Source organism: Equus asinus, chromosome 3, assembly GCF_041296235.1.
Source record: "Equus asinus isolate D_3611 breed Donkey chromosome 3, EquAss-T2T_v2, whole genome shotgun sequence".
NCBI classification, from domain to species: domain Eukaryota; kingdom Metazoa; phylum Chordata; class Mammalia; order Perissodactyla; family Equidae; genus Equus; species Equus asinus.
The window spans coordinates 38,190,493-38,206,054 of NC_091792.1; the positions used below are offsets into that span (position 1 = coordinate 38,190,493).

The window sequence follows — 15,562 nt, forward strand, 5'->3', positions numbered from 1 at the left end:
TCCTGATGTTTTACAGAATCATATTAACACACTGTGGTCAATTTTCACAAAGTCTGTAATTTACTTTAAAACACTTCAACAACAGAAAAATCAAACACATGTGGCAAAATATTACAGTTATTAAATCTAGACGCTGATGTTCATTACACTATTCCTTCTGCTTTTACATATTTATTTAAATTTTAATAATAAACAATAAAAAACAATACATAAAATTCCAAACAATGTTGCATTAGTTTAAGGACTGTGTGATGCACAATAAGAAAAAAAAGAGATCTATAAAACACAACAGAATAATTTGAAATAAGACCTAACAAGCATGATAGCATAATACATGATAAAGAAAGCTTTGTAAACCAGAGACATGATTTTGGAGAAACTGGCTAAAGCATATGGAGAAAATCAAATCAGAGTCTTATCTTATGTAATACTAAGAAAAATATCTCAGATGTTTTAAAAATTAAAATTAAGGACTACATCCATAGAAAATCTAGAAGAAAATATAGATTTAAATAATCTTAAAATGGGAAAGAATTTACCAGAACTAAAAATAATGAAAGCAATGCAAAAGGAAAACCTCTAAATTGGACTATATTAAAATGTATCCAATTCAACTACTACTGGGAGTCCTAGCTAGAGCAATCAGGGAAGAAAAAGAAATAAAAGCTATCAGAAAAGGAAGGAGTAAAATTTTCTCTATTTGCAAATGACACAATTTTATATCTAGAAAATCCTAAAGACTCAACCAAAAAACTGTTAGATCTAATCAATTAATTCAGTAAAGTTGCAGGATACAAAATTAACATACAAAAATCAGTAGCATTTCTATACACCTTCAAACTACTTTTGCAACTTCTCCTAAGTCTATAATTATTTCTAGCTAAGGTTAAAAGAAAAACAATGAAGATAAACAGTTGTTAAAGCTAGACAATGGATGATGTTTATACTTTATATTTTTCACTATTTTCTAAACTTTCTATAATAAACATGTATCGCTTTTATAATTAGGAATATAAATATTTCTTGTAAATAAAAAAAGCAAATGACCATCAATCTGAATAAAAAGCAAATACTGAAGAGATAAATTGGATAATTCATCATAATTAACCTTAAAATTGGCAGTTTAGGTCTCTAATATATTTTTTAATATGCTTCATATTTCTTGAGAACTGTCAAGCATTTGTTGAATAATATATTACTGCAACAGCAAAACACTTCACGATACCTTGAGGTCAACAGAAGATATGGGGACAGAGACTATACTGGGTTATTGTTAGGAGACCTGGGTTCTGGTTCAAAAATTAGCAATTTACTTAAAGCTGTGACAAAGGCAAAATCACATTGTCTCAATCTATCCCACATACTTCACAGATTTGTTGTCATGCTGAAATGAGAAAATGTGTATTAAACCACTAGTAGATGTTAGAGAGGCCACATAGCAAACTGGTAATAAGTTTATACTCTGTATCAGACTACGTGAGTTCACCACATATTAGTGGTATGACCTAGAACAAATCACTTAACCTCTCTGTGCTCCAAGTTTCCTTATCTGTAAAACTGGCGTGATCATCATAATGGTATTTACCTCAAAGGATTGTTACCAAGATTTATTTTATACTTGTTAAGAGCTTAGATAACGAAGTAGTGGTATAGAAGTGTTTATTAATTTTTTAAAAACTTAAAAGTACTTAACCAGCAAAAATAGGTTCACTATTTTATTGAAAACTGTTTTGTTTCCTAATGAGAAAAGCTATTTGAAAAATATATAGATTGCTATATTTAGAATTAATCAAGTATTTTCAAACCCTTTATTTCATAAAAAAGTGTTTTTATTACTTCAAATAAGCTGATTGGCCATCAGTAGAATAGAATTCAGTTCCATTGAAGCTAATAAGTGAATTCCACAGATAGGAGATGAAATTCAAAGCAACATCAACCAAAAGAATATTAACAAATTCTTACTGAAGGGGATTTTAACTTCCACAGATTCCAAAATAAAATTATCGTGTGATAATCTTTTTGTGTGTGTGTGTGTATGAGGAAGAGTGTCCCTCAGCTAACATCTATGCCAATCTTCCTCTATTTTGTACGTGGGACACCAACACAGAATGGCTTGATGAGTGGTGTGTAGGTCTGCACCTGGGATCCCTGGGATCCAAACCCAAGAACCCCAGGCCACCAAAGCAAGCAGAGTTTGCAAACTTAACCACTACGCCACTGGGTCAGCCCCTTACGCGATAATCTTGATCACATGTTTTACAGATAAATCATATTAGTTTAAATAAACTAAACTTTGACAGAAAAATTCTTTTAACAAAAGGATTGTTATGATTTGTGTACACACATACACCATATTTACAAGACAGTGTCAATGATTTGCACAACATAATTTTTGAATAAATATTGTTTACAGCTGAAAGATTAAAAAACAAAGTTAAGATGTACACCCAATCAATGATGTCATGACATTCAAGGAACCTCTACATAAATCAAAAGCAGAAGATCTCAAGGATATCCCACTCCAACGATAATCATGCAATGAACTAAAAAGATGTGCAGTTCAGATCTACACTGTCATCAATCACTTGATAATAAATGAAACAAGTCAGCTACTTTACAACCACAAATGGTATATTAAATACATGACATCTCTTTTGTACAGGAGGAAGTAACTAGCAGTAGATAAAGTTCAGAGACATTAGAAAAGAAAGCACAGCATGAATTCAAGTCTGAATATACATAACCTTCAGAATACAAGCTGTCTAGCAAAAAATATCCTTAAGCTTGTAGAGTATTATTTAGGATTTAAGAGCAATATAGTTAAAAATATATTAAATGTGAGCATGCCTCAATCAATTGGGGCACTGAAAAAAGGGAGCTCTTTCTCTATGAAAATAAAAGACTACTAAATATAAAAAATATATGTTTGCTCTCTTAAAATTGACTCTCATGTGGAACAGTTGAACAAATATATTTTCTCCACTAAAAGTTTAAGTTAACAATAAAATTTGTTTGGAAAAGTTTGTTTTTATTTAGCCATTTTATCATCATGCTTTACAATATTACTATAAAATATTATAAATCTCATAGCAAGATGATAAAGACTAGGGGCTGGCCCCGTGGCCGAGTGGTTAAGTTCGCGCACTCCGCTGCAGGCGGCCAGGTGTTTCGTTAGTTCGAATCCTGGGCGCGGACATGGCACTGCTCATCAGACCACGCTGAGGCAGCGTCCCACATGCCACAACTAGAAGAACCCACAACAAAGAATACACAACTACGTACTGGGGGGCTTTGGGGAGAAAAAGGAAAAAAAAATAAAAAATCTTTAAAAAAAAAGATGATAAAGACTAAAATGAAAAACTGCACTAGATAAGCATAAAATTAAATAGCTCAGAATAATGCTGCTGTGTATGCCAGGATTAAATCCTATTCACACATTCTACAGAAATCTAATAAAGGAACCAAATTCATAGATTAGAAATTAAGAGATAAATTGCCTAGATCTGGATCCCAGTTGTAACTCTAGTTATTTCTTTTTTATGCTGTTTTCTCATTTATAAAATGGGAGATAACAGTAGTACTACCTCAGAGGTCTATTATAAGGATTAAATTAGTTAAAACTTACAAAGCACTCATAACAGTTCTTGACACAACATAAGTACTCATGCAATATTAGCTACTGTTGTCACCATTATCCCTCATCTAAATTGCAAATACATATGCTGTTTGGGTCAAATGAGCTTAATCTCTTGCATAACGCACTGTTTTAGAAGTATTTGTCTACTTTTCAATTCCGCATGTTTTCCCTTTCCTCACTGTCTCTCATTCATACACATAAAAACACATATACCACCACCACCATGATCACTAAAACTTCAAATAAAAAGAGTAAACTCCAGTCTTAACCCAGAGTTACGAAGTAATTTCTCCATAATCAATTAGAAAGGACACTAAGGAATAGGTTCCAGGTCAGAATGGTAAGCTGAAATGGCAATTAATTTTTTTTCTTCAATTCCTAAAAAATTAGCAAAAACAATTTTTTAAACAAAAACAATTAAACAAAAGTAACTAAATAACACAAGGAACACAACGTGAAGCATCAAACATTAAATAATTGGTTGCTGTGAGGAAGATAAACATACTGGACCCAGAACTAAGGGTGCTGCAAAGCTCAGTTCTTAACCATGTCCCCATGGTCCCGAAGCAATACTGGTAAGCTGACAAAATTCTGAGAATTTTCCTTAATGCCTTCATAAATGGAGAGAAACAAACTGAGTAGGTATCATTATCTCTTCTTTCTTGTAATTGAAAAAGCAATTATGCTGGAAAAACCTGCAGCACAAAAACTGGTGAAGCAAGGAAGTGAAAAATAGGGCTGACTTCCCTAGATAGAAGTAGACTCCAGACTAATTACTCTCTCAACTGACAGATAATGATTTAAGCACATTTTTCCCTGAGAATTGCCCACAGATTCTGATATGATAGAATGAACTTGGTAGAAAATACTTAACAAAATCTTACAAGAGAAAGCAAACCTTAGGTGTGCCAAGAACGCCTCCTTGCCTATCTCAAAGATCTCTCTCCCTCTCTTCATGATAAGCTATACAATATCGGACAAAAATCAAACTAGCTGAGAGTGGGGGAAAAAGTTAGCTTTACATATAGTGGGGAGAAGGGAAGAAGTCACTAAGATTCGGTTTGTGTGGGCAAACAGAGTATCAGAGCAGAACATTATAAGCATGAACAAGAAGTAAAAGTAAAAGTATGGTAGTTATGCAAACAAGCTAAATAATAAAATTTTACAATAAAAATGGAAGATTCTATACAAAAGACAAAGAATCTTACAAGAACGTATAACAAAACATAAAAGGAAATTCCTCATGATTACTTTCCTCTAATGAACTCAAAAATATAACAAAAAACCACAAAAAATGATAAAAGTCAAAATAAGTGAATAAGGTAAAGAGAGAGGTTGAGACCTAAACAAACAAAAAAGAAGAACAAAACATAATCATTTTAGACAAACAAATTAGAAACATCAGGGACAAAATAAAACACCAAAAACTTAATTACTGATGGCTAAAGATCACAGAAAGTAAAACAATTAAGAAACAAATAATAGATATAAAAGACAAACACATGTCTAACATAGATTAATGTTTCTAAAGAAAAAAAAGAAAATGGAAAAGACATTTCAAAATTTAAAGAAATTTCCAAGAACTGAAGGAAAAATCTGAATTTACGGACTATAACAAAGACTATGTTCCAGGAACACTGATAAATAATGTTCAATATTGAGCCATACTGCTGTTAAGGAATTGAAATTCATGGAAAAATAAAGAAATCTCAGGCAGAAAACAAGCAAATCATCAACTGAATAAAATTATCAGACTGGACTCAAACTTCTCTGAAAGCAACATTCAAAGGCAGAAGACAATAATGCAATGTCTACAAAGTTCTAAAGGAATGAAAGCATTAGCCAAGAATATTAAATCCGTCAGGATGTCATTCAAATATAAAGAGTATAGGTAAATATGCTTAAACATGAAAGAATTTTAAGTTTACAGCATACAGGAGCCCCATGTGGGGGAAAAAAGATGATGAAACACAGCCAATTAAGATTTGAGTCAAAAGAAAGAATTTGGAAATTAAGAAACTGTGAGTAATAAAATAGGGGGTAAATTCGCTTAAATATAGAACCAACACTCAAGTACTAATGAGAATTGTGATCATAAAATGTGAATGCTATATTTTTAGACAATATTAAAAAACATAACTTTGAAAATTGGGACGTAAAGAGAGAAAAATAAAAAGAAAGTATAAAAGGACTAATGTCCTCATCTTTAATAGCATGAGGTGAACTGAAATATGCAGTTTAAAAAACAATGACATGAATACAGTAAAAAGAAGTGAATAATATGACTTAGCAAATTATTATGCCATAAAGCTATTTAAAAAAGTATGCCATCAACTTAATTTTTTCATAATCTATTATTAACTTCCTGTTCTTTGAGAAAATAACGATTCTTTTGTTAGAAAAACATTTCCTGTTTTTTTCACTTTTTATTTTGTTAAATTTACATATAATGCTACAATAGCCTTGTTATATCTATACTTACATACGATTACTTTATATTTCAAAGATACATTCACAGAATAGGATTATTGGGTAAATGAGTGTTTGTGCATGTCTATATAACTATTATTAAAATGCATATGACCATATTGTCTTTCCATGAGACTAAAAATGAACATTCTCACTAAAAATATAAAAGAGTACCATTGCTCATCTCATCTCCCCTATTCCTTCAGCAGTACATGTTATCACTCTGAGAATAGAGAAGGGATAGATAGAATTTATCTAATTTACATTTCCTTGAATATTTCTGTATTGGAGAATGGTATTATGTTACTGGTCACTTATATTCTGCTGTGAGTTTCCTATTCATAGTCTCAGAGTATTTGTCTATTGGGTTGTTTTTCTGTTATCACTTCACAAGAATTATAACATGGGGAACATATTAATCATTTATCAGTCTTTCCATGTTCCATTGTGTCTTTCCACGTTGCTAATGGTATCTTTCCTCAGCTTACTGTTATTTGTAGTAATAGACGTTTACTTTTATACTTTATAAGTGTCCTGTCTTGGTTATAAAAGTCTTGCATATGCCTCAGTTCTACTTTGACAATTTTCTAAATATTTTTCTAAAATATTTACTGTCTCATCTTTCATCCTATATCCTTACTCCATCTCAGAGTTTTTTGTATATGCTGTCTTTATAGTATTGTTCTAATTAGTACTGTTTATCTACAAAGGCAAGAATGTCCTCAAAATTCTTTTTTCATAAATCTTAGGCCTACATTAAAACACTTATTTTCTCATGACAACTGGATATTTATATATCCAAATACATTATTTGGAAGTTTTTAATATTTGGATATTTTTAAGGGGATATATAAATTCCAAATTACTCCACTGTTATTCTAATGGAATGGTATGCCTATGGATATTGTATTCAATTTACATACTAATTTGAGAAAAACTGACATTTTCGTGACATTAAAATTTTCTCTTTTTGCCTATAAAGGACATTACGGAGACAACTGGGGAAATATGAAGAAGATCTGTAGATTAAGTAATAGCATGATAGCAATGTTAATCTTCTGATTTGACAACTGTTCAAGATTAAATCAGAGAATGGGCTTACGAAATTCTCACTGAAGTAAAGTTAAAAGGGTATCATGACTTGAACTTACTCTCAAATTCAGACAAACAAAGAAAAACAGAGAGAAGCAAATGTGGCAAAACTTTAACAATCACAGAACCTAGGAGAATGGTGAACATGAGTTCTTGCATTACTCATAACTTTCCTGTAAATCTCAAATTATTTCAAAGTAAAACACTCTCTCTGTCACACACAGATAGAAGATATACTATCCAACATGGAATGACTTCCATTAGTTTATATTTTGTTTTCTATTAATGAGACTTTACAGTTTTGTTCCAAATAGTATCTGTGCGTTTTTTACAGAATTTGAACCAAAATATTATTTTTGTATTAACTATAAACAGATTATACTTCTGATTTCCATTCTCAGCTGGCTACTGCTTGCTAATCAAAAGAAAAGCTATTAATTTTTTGCACATTTATCTTGTAGCCAATAATCTTCCAAAGTCCCTATTAACATTGGTAGAAAAATGTTTAATAATTTCTTAGATTTTCCTAGATCATAGCATTAGCAATCTGAAAGTAATAACATTTCTTTTTTCTAGCATTTATATTAATTATATCTTGCACTTGTGAGATCATAAAAAGAAATTTATTAAATAATGGTGATAGTATCACTTTTTTTCCAGATTTTAATAGAAATGGCTTTAACCATTTAAAATGATGTTTAGTAAACAGTCTTTATCATTTTCAAATTATTTTCTTACACACAATTTTTCTCAAATCTTTATTAGGGCTGGCTGGTAAAATTTATCATTTGCTTTTTCCTACAGTTATTGATATCTTCACATAATTTTGAATTTGCTGATTAAATTTATTTTATAGGTAGATATCTTAATATTAAATCATCTTTGGAATCCATGAACAAATTCTAAGTGGTCACCCTTTAAGTTCTTTCATTACATTGTTGGATTATGTTGGCTAAAGTTTTAGTTAGAATTTTATATCCATATTTTTAAGTGAAATTGGTCTTCCAGAGTTTCATTTTTCCAGTATACTTTTCAGGTTATCATGGTTATATAAAATGTGCTGAGAGGTTTTCACCTTTTTTAACGTACCAGAAAAGTATCAGCAACATTTGAATCAACTGCTCTTAACATGTTAAAAAGAACCCAGACAGTGCTTTTTAATTTTTTTCCAATTGTTAGCAAACGTCCTCATCAAATTTTCTAATTCACTTTAGATGTGAATTTGGGTGACTTATATAGCTACAAAACCACTAATTTCCCCTACGAACTCACATTTGTTACACATGTTCAGGTGCAACTGCTGAGATAAGCAGTGGTCCCAGGATGGATCTGCCACTTGGTCCCCCCAGTGAGGATCCAAGAAGAAAAGCTGTATGCTGCCCCATTTCCTCAGCTATAAAGATTAGCATGCTCTCAAACCTTACGGGTAAAGTAACTTCATGCCTCTATGTTCAGCTTCTCTCTAGAAACCTGGAAGATCTTCTCTCTACCATAGGAGTTTTCATTTCTGGTTAACTAGCTTTGTCTTGCCCACAGAGGGTAAAAGTTCTTCACTAATTTACTTTATTGGAAAGCTATCAGAGCCAAGATCCAGCTCACATGATTAAGATCAGGTCAGCCAAACACAAAGCTATTGCAAGCAACTTGTAGATGAAGTGGAGTTGAGACCAGAGGGCTATAGAGACTTGTACTATCTTCCCAGAATTCCCCATGATTCTCTCACAAATTAATTTTTAATTTTTTCATGATACATGTTTGCTTACACCATATCACCATTCTACATATGCAGTTTCCCAGGATTATTATTAAAGAACGGTAATTTCCTCACATCAACCACACGTTTAACCTACCTCAAATTCCGCATGTCTGTGAATATCCTCTGCTCTCTGTCTGCTGAGGATAAATTCAGCTTCATTTGCTACTCTTACTAGATGATCCTTCATTGTTTGGCTAAGCAACCTATAAAGAGATGAATATTGTCAAGTAAATATATGTATACATACACACACACAATACACGTGATTATTCTCTGCTCCAAGGTGGTATATGTTGTCATTTGGGGGAGGAAAGAATGTTTCCTCTTCTGCTATCATACCCAATAAAGTACCAGTGATCACACTTAGTAATTGAAGACTGTAACAGCACAAGGTTATCCTTCTGGCAACAATAGATTAACTTTTACCAGACTAGCTAACCAACAAATGCAACTAAAAATGCTGAATTAAATTTGTGTTTTAATCTTTTTAAAGGTATTGGAGAGTTTCCAAGGCAGACAAGACATAAGGAGCCAAGATCCTAGAGAAGAAAGGACACCGAAGACATCAACATGTCTTTTCCCATTGACGAATTTGCTATTCACAGGTGGGAACAGAGAATCTAAACAGAGTTATTATCAGTCTTGTAGAGCCAGAGAGATAAAAGCTGAATTTCATAATCTATCAAGGTGAAACGGTCCTGGTAGTTTTCAGAATCTCACAGGGTGGAGAGAAAAAAACAACAAATATCAATGCAGGAGAGCCATGGTAAAATCCCAGAATTTCAGAAGAACTCAGAAAGGGAAACTGAAAATAGAGTAAACTCTCACAGAGATTTTTAAAACTCCAGATTTGAATCAGCTCAGTCTCTAAATTAACAATCAGCATCTCCTCTAACTGCTAATCAAGAAGCATAAGGATGGGGCTGGCCCAGTGGCACAGGGGCTGGGTTTGCCACACTCCCCTTCAGCAGCCTGGGTCCACAGGTTTGGGTCCCCAACACAGACCTACACAACTCATCAAGCCATGCTGTGGTGGCATCCCACATACAAAATAGAGGAAGACAGGCACAGATGTTACCTCAAATCACTCTTCCTCAAGCAAAAAGAAAAAGATTGGAAAAAGCTGTTACCTCAGGGCCAATCTTCCTCACCAAAATAAATTCCAGTAGAGATTAGAAACTATAGAACTATAGAAACAAAAAAAACATGAAATTAAGAATAGATTTACCAATTTATGAAACTCAGCTAAAAAAGGACTACTTAACTGAAACATAGGTCAGTGACAACTAAAGAGAACCATGGTAAGAAAAATGGTGAAAACTTGATAACATTAATAACAGACATACAAGATATGGTAAAAAGGTCTAACATGAGTGTATCTGGAGTAAAAAAAGAAAGTAAACAAATAATTAGAAAAGAGCAAGATTTGAAGAGAGAATGACCAACACTTTTCGAAAACCAGGAAAAAAACACTGAGTTGTATGTTGAAGTCCTACAAACTCCAAGCAAGATAAAAGAAAACCACACCTAGTGAAATCATAGTAAACCTGTCAGAGAAAAAAAAATCTTAATAGCAGCAAGGAAGAGGGAGAAGGTAGAAGAGGCGAGGACAATTTCTTGCCTTCAGAAGAGAAAGAAAAAGACTGATGGAAGCCGGATAAGAATGTAATGACCTCTTCAAAATGCTAAACAAAAATAGCAGCTAATTAAGAATTCTATATTCTTAATTATATTCTAATTCTTAACTCTAATTCAAAAAATATCTCAGTAATGACAGTGAAGGGATCCAGAATACACTACTGTGAAGAGTCTTTTTCTGAACTACCCTTATCTGCCTAAAAGCAGTCTCCCAAAAGAATTCAACTATCATAAATTCTCTTCCCTGAAGTTTCCCAACCAGGGAAGTGTGACTCCTATTACTTGGAGATGAGAACTCAGCACCTGGATAAGAAATCTTCTAAAGGACCATTGTCACAAAATGACCTTATCTCCTATCTATTTTCCTAAGGGTCTAATTATCTCTCCTAAAAGTCATTGCATTTTCCTATAAGCACCCTGCTCCCTTCTCCCTCCCCTATTAAGATGGTATCAAGCCTCAAATTCTAACCTCTTCTTTGAGTCACATTTTTCGATGAACTCCCTCCAACATCTTATGAATTAAAAAATCTGTCTTTTCTCTAGCCAATCTGTCTTTTGTCATTTTGATTCACAGGCCCCCAATCACTGAACCTAAGAGGGTAAAGGAAAAGTGTTTCCTCTCAGGCAAAAGCAAAATAAGGACATTTAATGAAAAACAAAACAGAAAAAATTTGTTACTAGACAATTCACATTAAAGGGAGTTCTTCAGACAGAAAGAAAATAATATCAGTTTAATATAAGACAAGGAAGTAAAAAAACAAAACAATGGAAAAGTTAAATGTGGGTAATCCAAAAGAATAATGAATGTTTACAACAATTGTAATAATGACTTCTAGAACTCAAAAATCATAACCTTAAAATACATAACAAGAGCAGACAAGGCAAAAGAAAGAAAACGAATTAGTGTTGTAAAGTTCTTTTATTGTCCAAGAATTGGTGAAAGAACCTATTTATGTAAGATGCTGACAACTCTAATATTCATGTTGCAATCTGTAGGTAACCACTAAAGGTATCTAAAATAACATATGACCAATAAACTAAGGGGAAAACTGAATAACAAAAAATACTTAGCTGAAAAAAAAGGAAAGAAAAACTACGCAAAATGTGGAACAAATACAAAGAACACAAATAAGTTGTTTTAACCTAAATACATCAGGAACATATAGAAAGCAAACAGATTTAATAAGATAATTATTGTCAAGTAGATTTTTTCAGTATGTGCTATTTATAAATGACACAATTTCTTTTTTTATAATTGTTTATTGTAATAAGAGACAATATGAGGCTGCACAAACGTTGCAAGCAATTATTCACAAAAGATGAACAATAAAAAAGGTAATGTACCTTCATTAATATAGGAAAAACTGACTTTAAGAAACAAAATTAGGGATAAAGAGAGAAACTCTGTAAATGATAAGATGATAAATGAACCAGAAAGATAGAAATTCAGAATTTTGAGATTCTATATTTGTATGTTCCTAAAAATATGGCTTACAACTAGATACAGAAAATACAAAGCTACAGAATATCTTAACAGTGGGATTTAGAAATCTGATCTAATTGACATATATGTAACACTACATCTACGAAGTGAAGAATAAACATTTGTTCAGGTAAACATGGAAGATATAGAGAAACAGGCAAAATGTCGGGTCACAAAGAAATTCGTAATGAATTTCAAAAGAAGATATCATGCTGAGTATGCTGACACAGTAGAATTAAACTGGAAAGAAATAACAAAATAGGACACTCTGTGCAAAGAGACTCTAAGATGCACCCTCCCCACCCCAACTTTCCCAACCTCCTGGTGTCCACAGCCTATGCAATCCTTTCCCTTAGATTTTGGGTAGGAGCTATGGCATACCTCTAATCAATAAAACATGGCACCATTGAAGGGATATCATTTCTATTATTACATTAAGTAAGATCTAACTTCCATCTTGCTATCAGACTTTCTCTATTGACTGTCTCCCTTGATGCATAGCTGGAGAGTGCTGCCATGTTACAAGCTGCCCTTTGGAGAGGCCCATGTGGCAAAGAGTCAAGTGCAGCCACCAATTCATAGCCAGTAAGGAACTGAGATTCAGTCCAATAACTCACAAAGAACTGAACCCTGCCAACAACCATGTGAACTTGGAAGCAGATCCTTCCCAAGTGGAATATCAAGAGACGCAGCCCCAGTAAACACCGTAACTGCAGCCTTGTAAGAGACCCTGAAGGAGAGGGCCCAGCCAAGCCACGTCCAGAATCCTGACCAACAGAAACTGTGAAATAACAAACGTGTGCTGTTTTAAGGCTAAATTGTGATAATATTATTAACACAATAATAAGTAACTAATACCACTTCCCCCTCACCTACATTTGAAAATTAAGTAATTCACTTCTAAATAACACATGCATCAAAGAAACCATAACACTGGGAATTAGAAATTGTTTTGAACTAAAAGATAATGAAAACAACATGCCAAAACGTGAGATTTAGCTTGGAAGGAAATTTATACACTGAATAAATGCAGTAAAGAAGGAAGACGCTTTGGAAATAAATTACCTAACTATTCAATTGAAGAAATGAGAAAAAGATCACGGAAATTAAATACAAAATAAAAATATACTTTAGAAAATCAATAAAATTAAAAGCTTGTTCTCTTTAAATAGTAAAATCTAAAAGAATACATAAACAATTAAAATTAATAATCTGAATTCAGAAACGTCACTAGATTGAAGGTAAACATACAAAACTCAACTAGACTCTAACAGTTACCAACAAATTGAAAGTAATTTTTAAGTACCATTTTGAAAAGTATTAAAAATCATCAAAATATGTAGGATAAATAACAAAAATGTGCTAGAGTTGTATATGTAAACAAAAAAATGCTCAGAGAAATTAAAGAAGATTTAAAGAAAGGACCACAACATGTTCATGAAAATGAAAGCCTCAGTATTGTAAAGATATCAGTCCTCAACAAAGTGATTTATAGATATAAGAAATCCCAATCAAAACCCCAGCAGGTCTTTCCGTAGAATTTGACAAGTTGATGCTTAAAGTTATGCGAAAATGTAAAGTACAAAGAATAGCTGAGACATTCTTGAAAAAAAAAAGGGACAGAGGAAAGAAAATAATAGTAATAATAATAAAGGATTTACGCTATCAAATATTAGGACTTATTATAAAGATATAGTAATTAAGACAGTGCGGTACTGGAACAGACGAACAGATCAATGAAACAGAAGAGAATGCCCAGAAACAGTCTCATATATATATGGTCACCAGATTTATGACAAAGGTACTTGTACAAAAGTGGGAGGAAGATGGGATTTTTTTCAATAACTGGTCCTGGATCAATCAAGTGATGGTCAGATAGACAAAATTAACCTTGACTTCTATCTCAAACCATGCAAACAAATCACTCCAAATGGATCATAAACAAGACCTAAATACTCTCGAAGCTTTCATAAGAAGACTATATGAGCATCTTCATGACTTAGATTAAAGATTCCTTGAACAAAACAAAATACATATACAATAAAGAAAAATACTGATAAACTAGACTTCTTTAAAATTAAAGATTTATGCTTATGAAAACCACCATTAAGAGAACTAAAAGGCAAACTTTAGAAAAAGAGAATATATTTGGAATACAAGGAACTTATATCTTAAATATCTAAGGAACTCTTATAAAGAAGAAAAGGCAATAATGACAATTTTTTAAAAAATGAACAAAGAACATGAATAAGCACTTCACAAAAGATTTCCAAATGGCAAATAAGTTCACAAAAGGATGCTCAGCATTACTAGTCATTGGGCAAATACAAATTAAAACCATAAGATATACTGTACTCCAACAGAATCGCTAAATTAAAAAAAAAAAAAAAAGACATTATCCGATTTTGGCAAGGATGTGAAGCAACAGATACTCTCATAATCACAAAATATATGAAAAAGAATGTTTACAGCAACTTTATTTTTAACAACCAAGCACTAGCAACTACCCAAATGCCCACTAAGAATAAAATGAATTTTTTAATGGTGAAATATTCATATAATAAAATACTAAACAGTATCAAAAAGAACCAAGTAATGTTATGTGCAGCAAAATTAATTTCACTCAAAATGTTTAGCAAAAGCACACAAAAGAATATATACTGTATGAATCACCTTGTATAAATTTTTTTCAAAAAACTCACCTATAGAATTAGACGTCAAGGGTTTAAGAGATGATTAACTTTGGCGCTACTTAAGACCGCTCCACTTAACAACTCATGTGGAATATTAGCAATGATCACACAGTTCTAAATCTTGGATATATAAACAAATGACCTATTCTGATCAATGCTTCCATAACACCATTTACCTACCATAAATACCAACAGAATGATTCATCTTATATAAATGGGAGGTTTCTGGAAGACGTTTATTATGTACAGGTCTTCCAAATTCCCTTCTCTAAAAGGAATTGGAAAGACACGTTGATCAGGGCTAAGATTTGGGGGCAGGGAGGGGGTGTTGAGGAAGATTGGCCCTGAGCTAACATCTGTGCCAATCTTTCCCTATTTTTCTATGTGGGATGCCACCACAGCATGGCTTGACGAATGATGTGTAGGTCAGTGCCTGGGATCTGAATCCACAAATCCTGGGCAGCCAAAGCAGAGTGCACAAACTTAACCACCACACCACCAGGCTGGCCCCTGGGCTAGGATTATATTTTAAATTTATATGACAGAAGTGGCTAAACTGCCACTTGATAATGTCCACCTACAAAAGGTAGACCCAATAGTCATCAACAATGGCATATCTATAGACAGACACCAGGAGGCAACTCCCATTTCATGGAGTACTTGTCTCACTTTGTAGCAATATTTTCATCAAAAATATAAGTAAAATATTCACAGACTTTGATACAAAGCAATTATTACTCTCCTAGTAATCTACCATATGAACATGTTCCCACAAGTGCAGAAAGATATACACG

At 32.7% G+C, this 15,562-nt stretch overlaps 1 protein-coding gene across 9 annotated transcripts in view; it reads right to left on the reverse strand.

The window, feature by feature from the left end:
- The window catches only part of LRBA (LPS responsive beige-like anchor protein), a 705,137-nt gene that overhangs the window by 416,221 nt on the left and 273,354 nt on the right, over window positions 1-15,562 (reverse strand). For all 9 annotated transcript variants that reach the window (XM_070504873.1, XM_070504881.1, XM_070504880.1 and 6 more), the window contains exon 36: window positions 9,049-9,157. In XM_070504873.1, coding sequence (XP_070360974.1) covers window positions 9,049-9,157 — 109 coding nt within the window. The remainder of the gene's footprint in view (window positions 1-9,048; window positions 9,158-15,562) is intronic.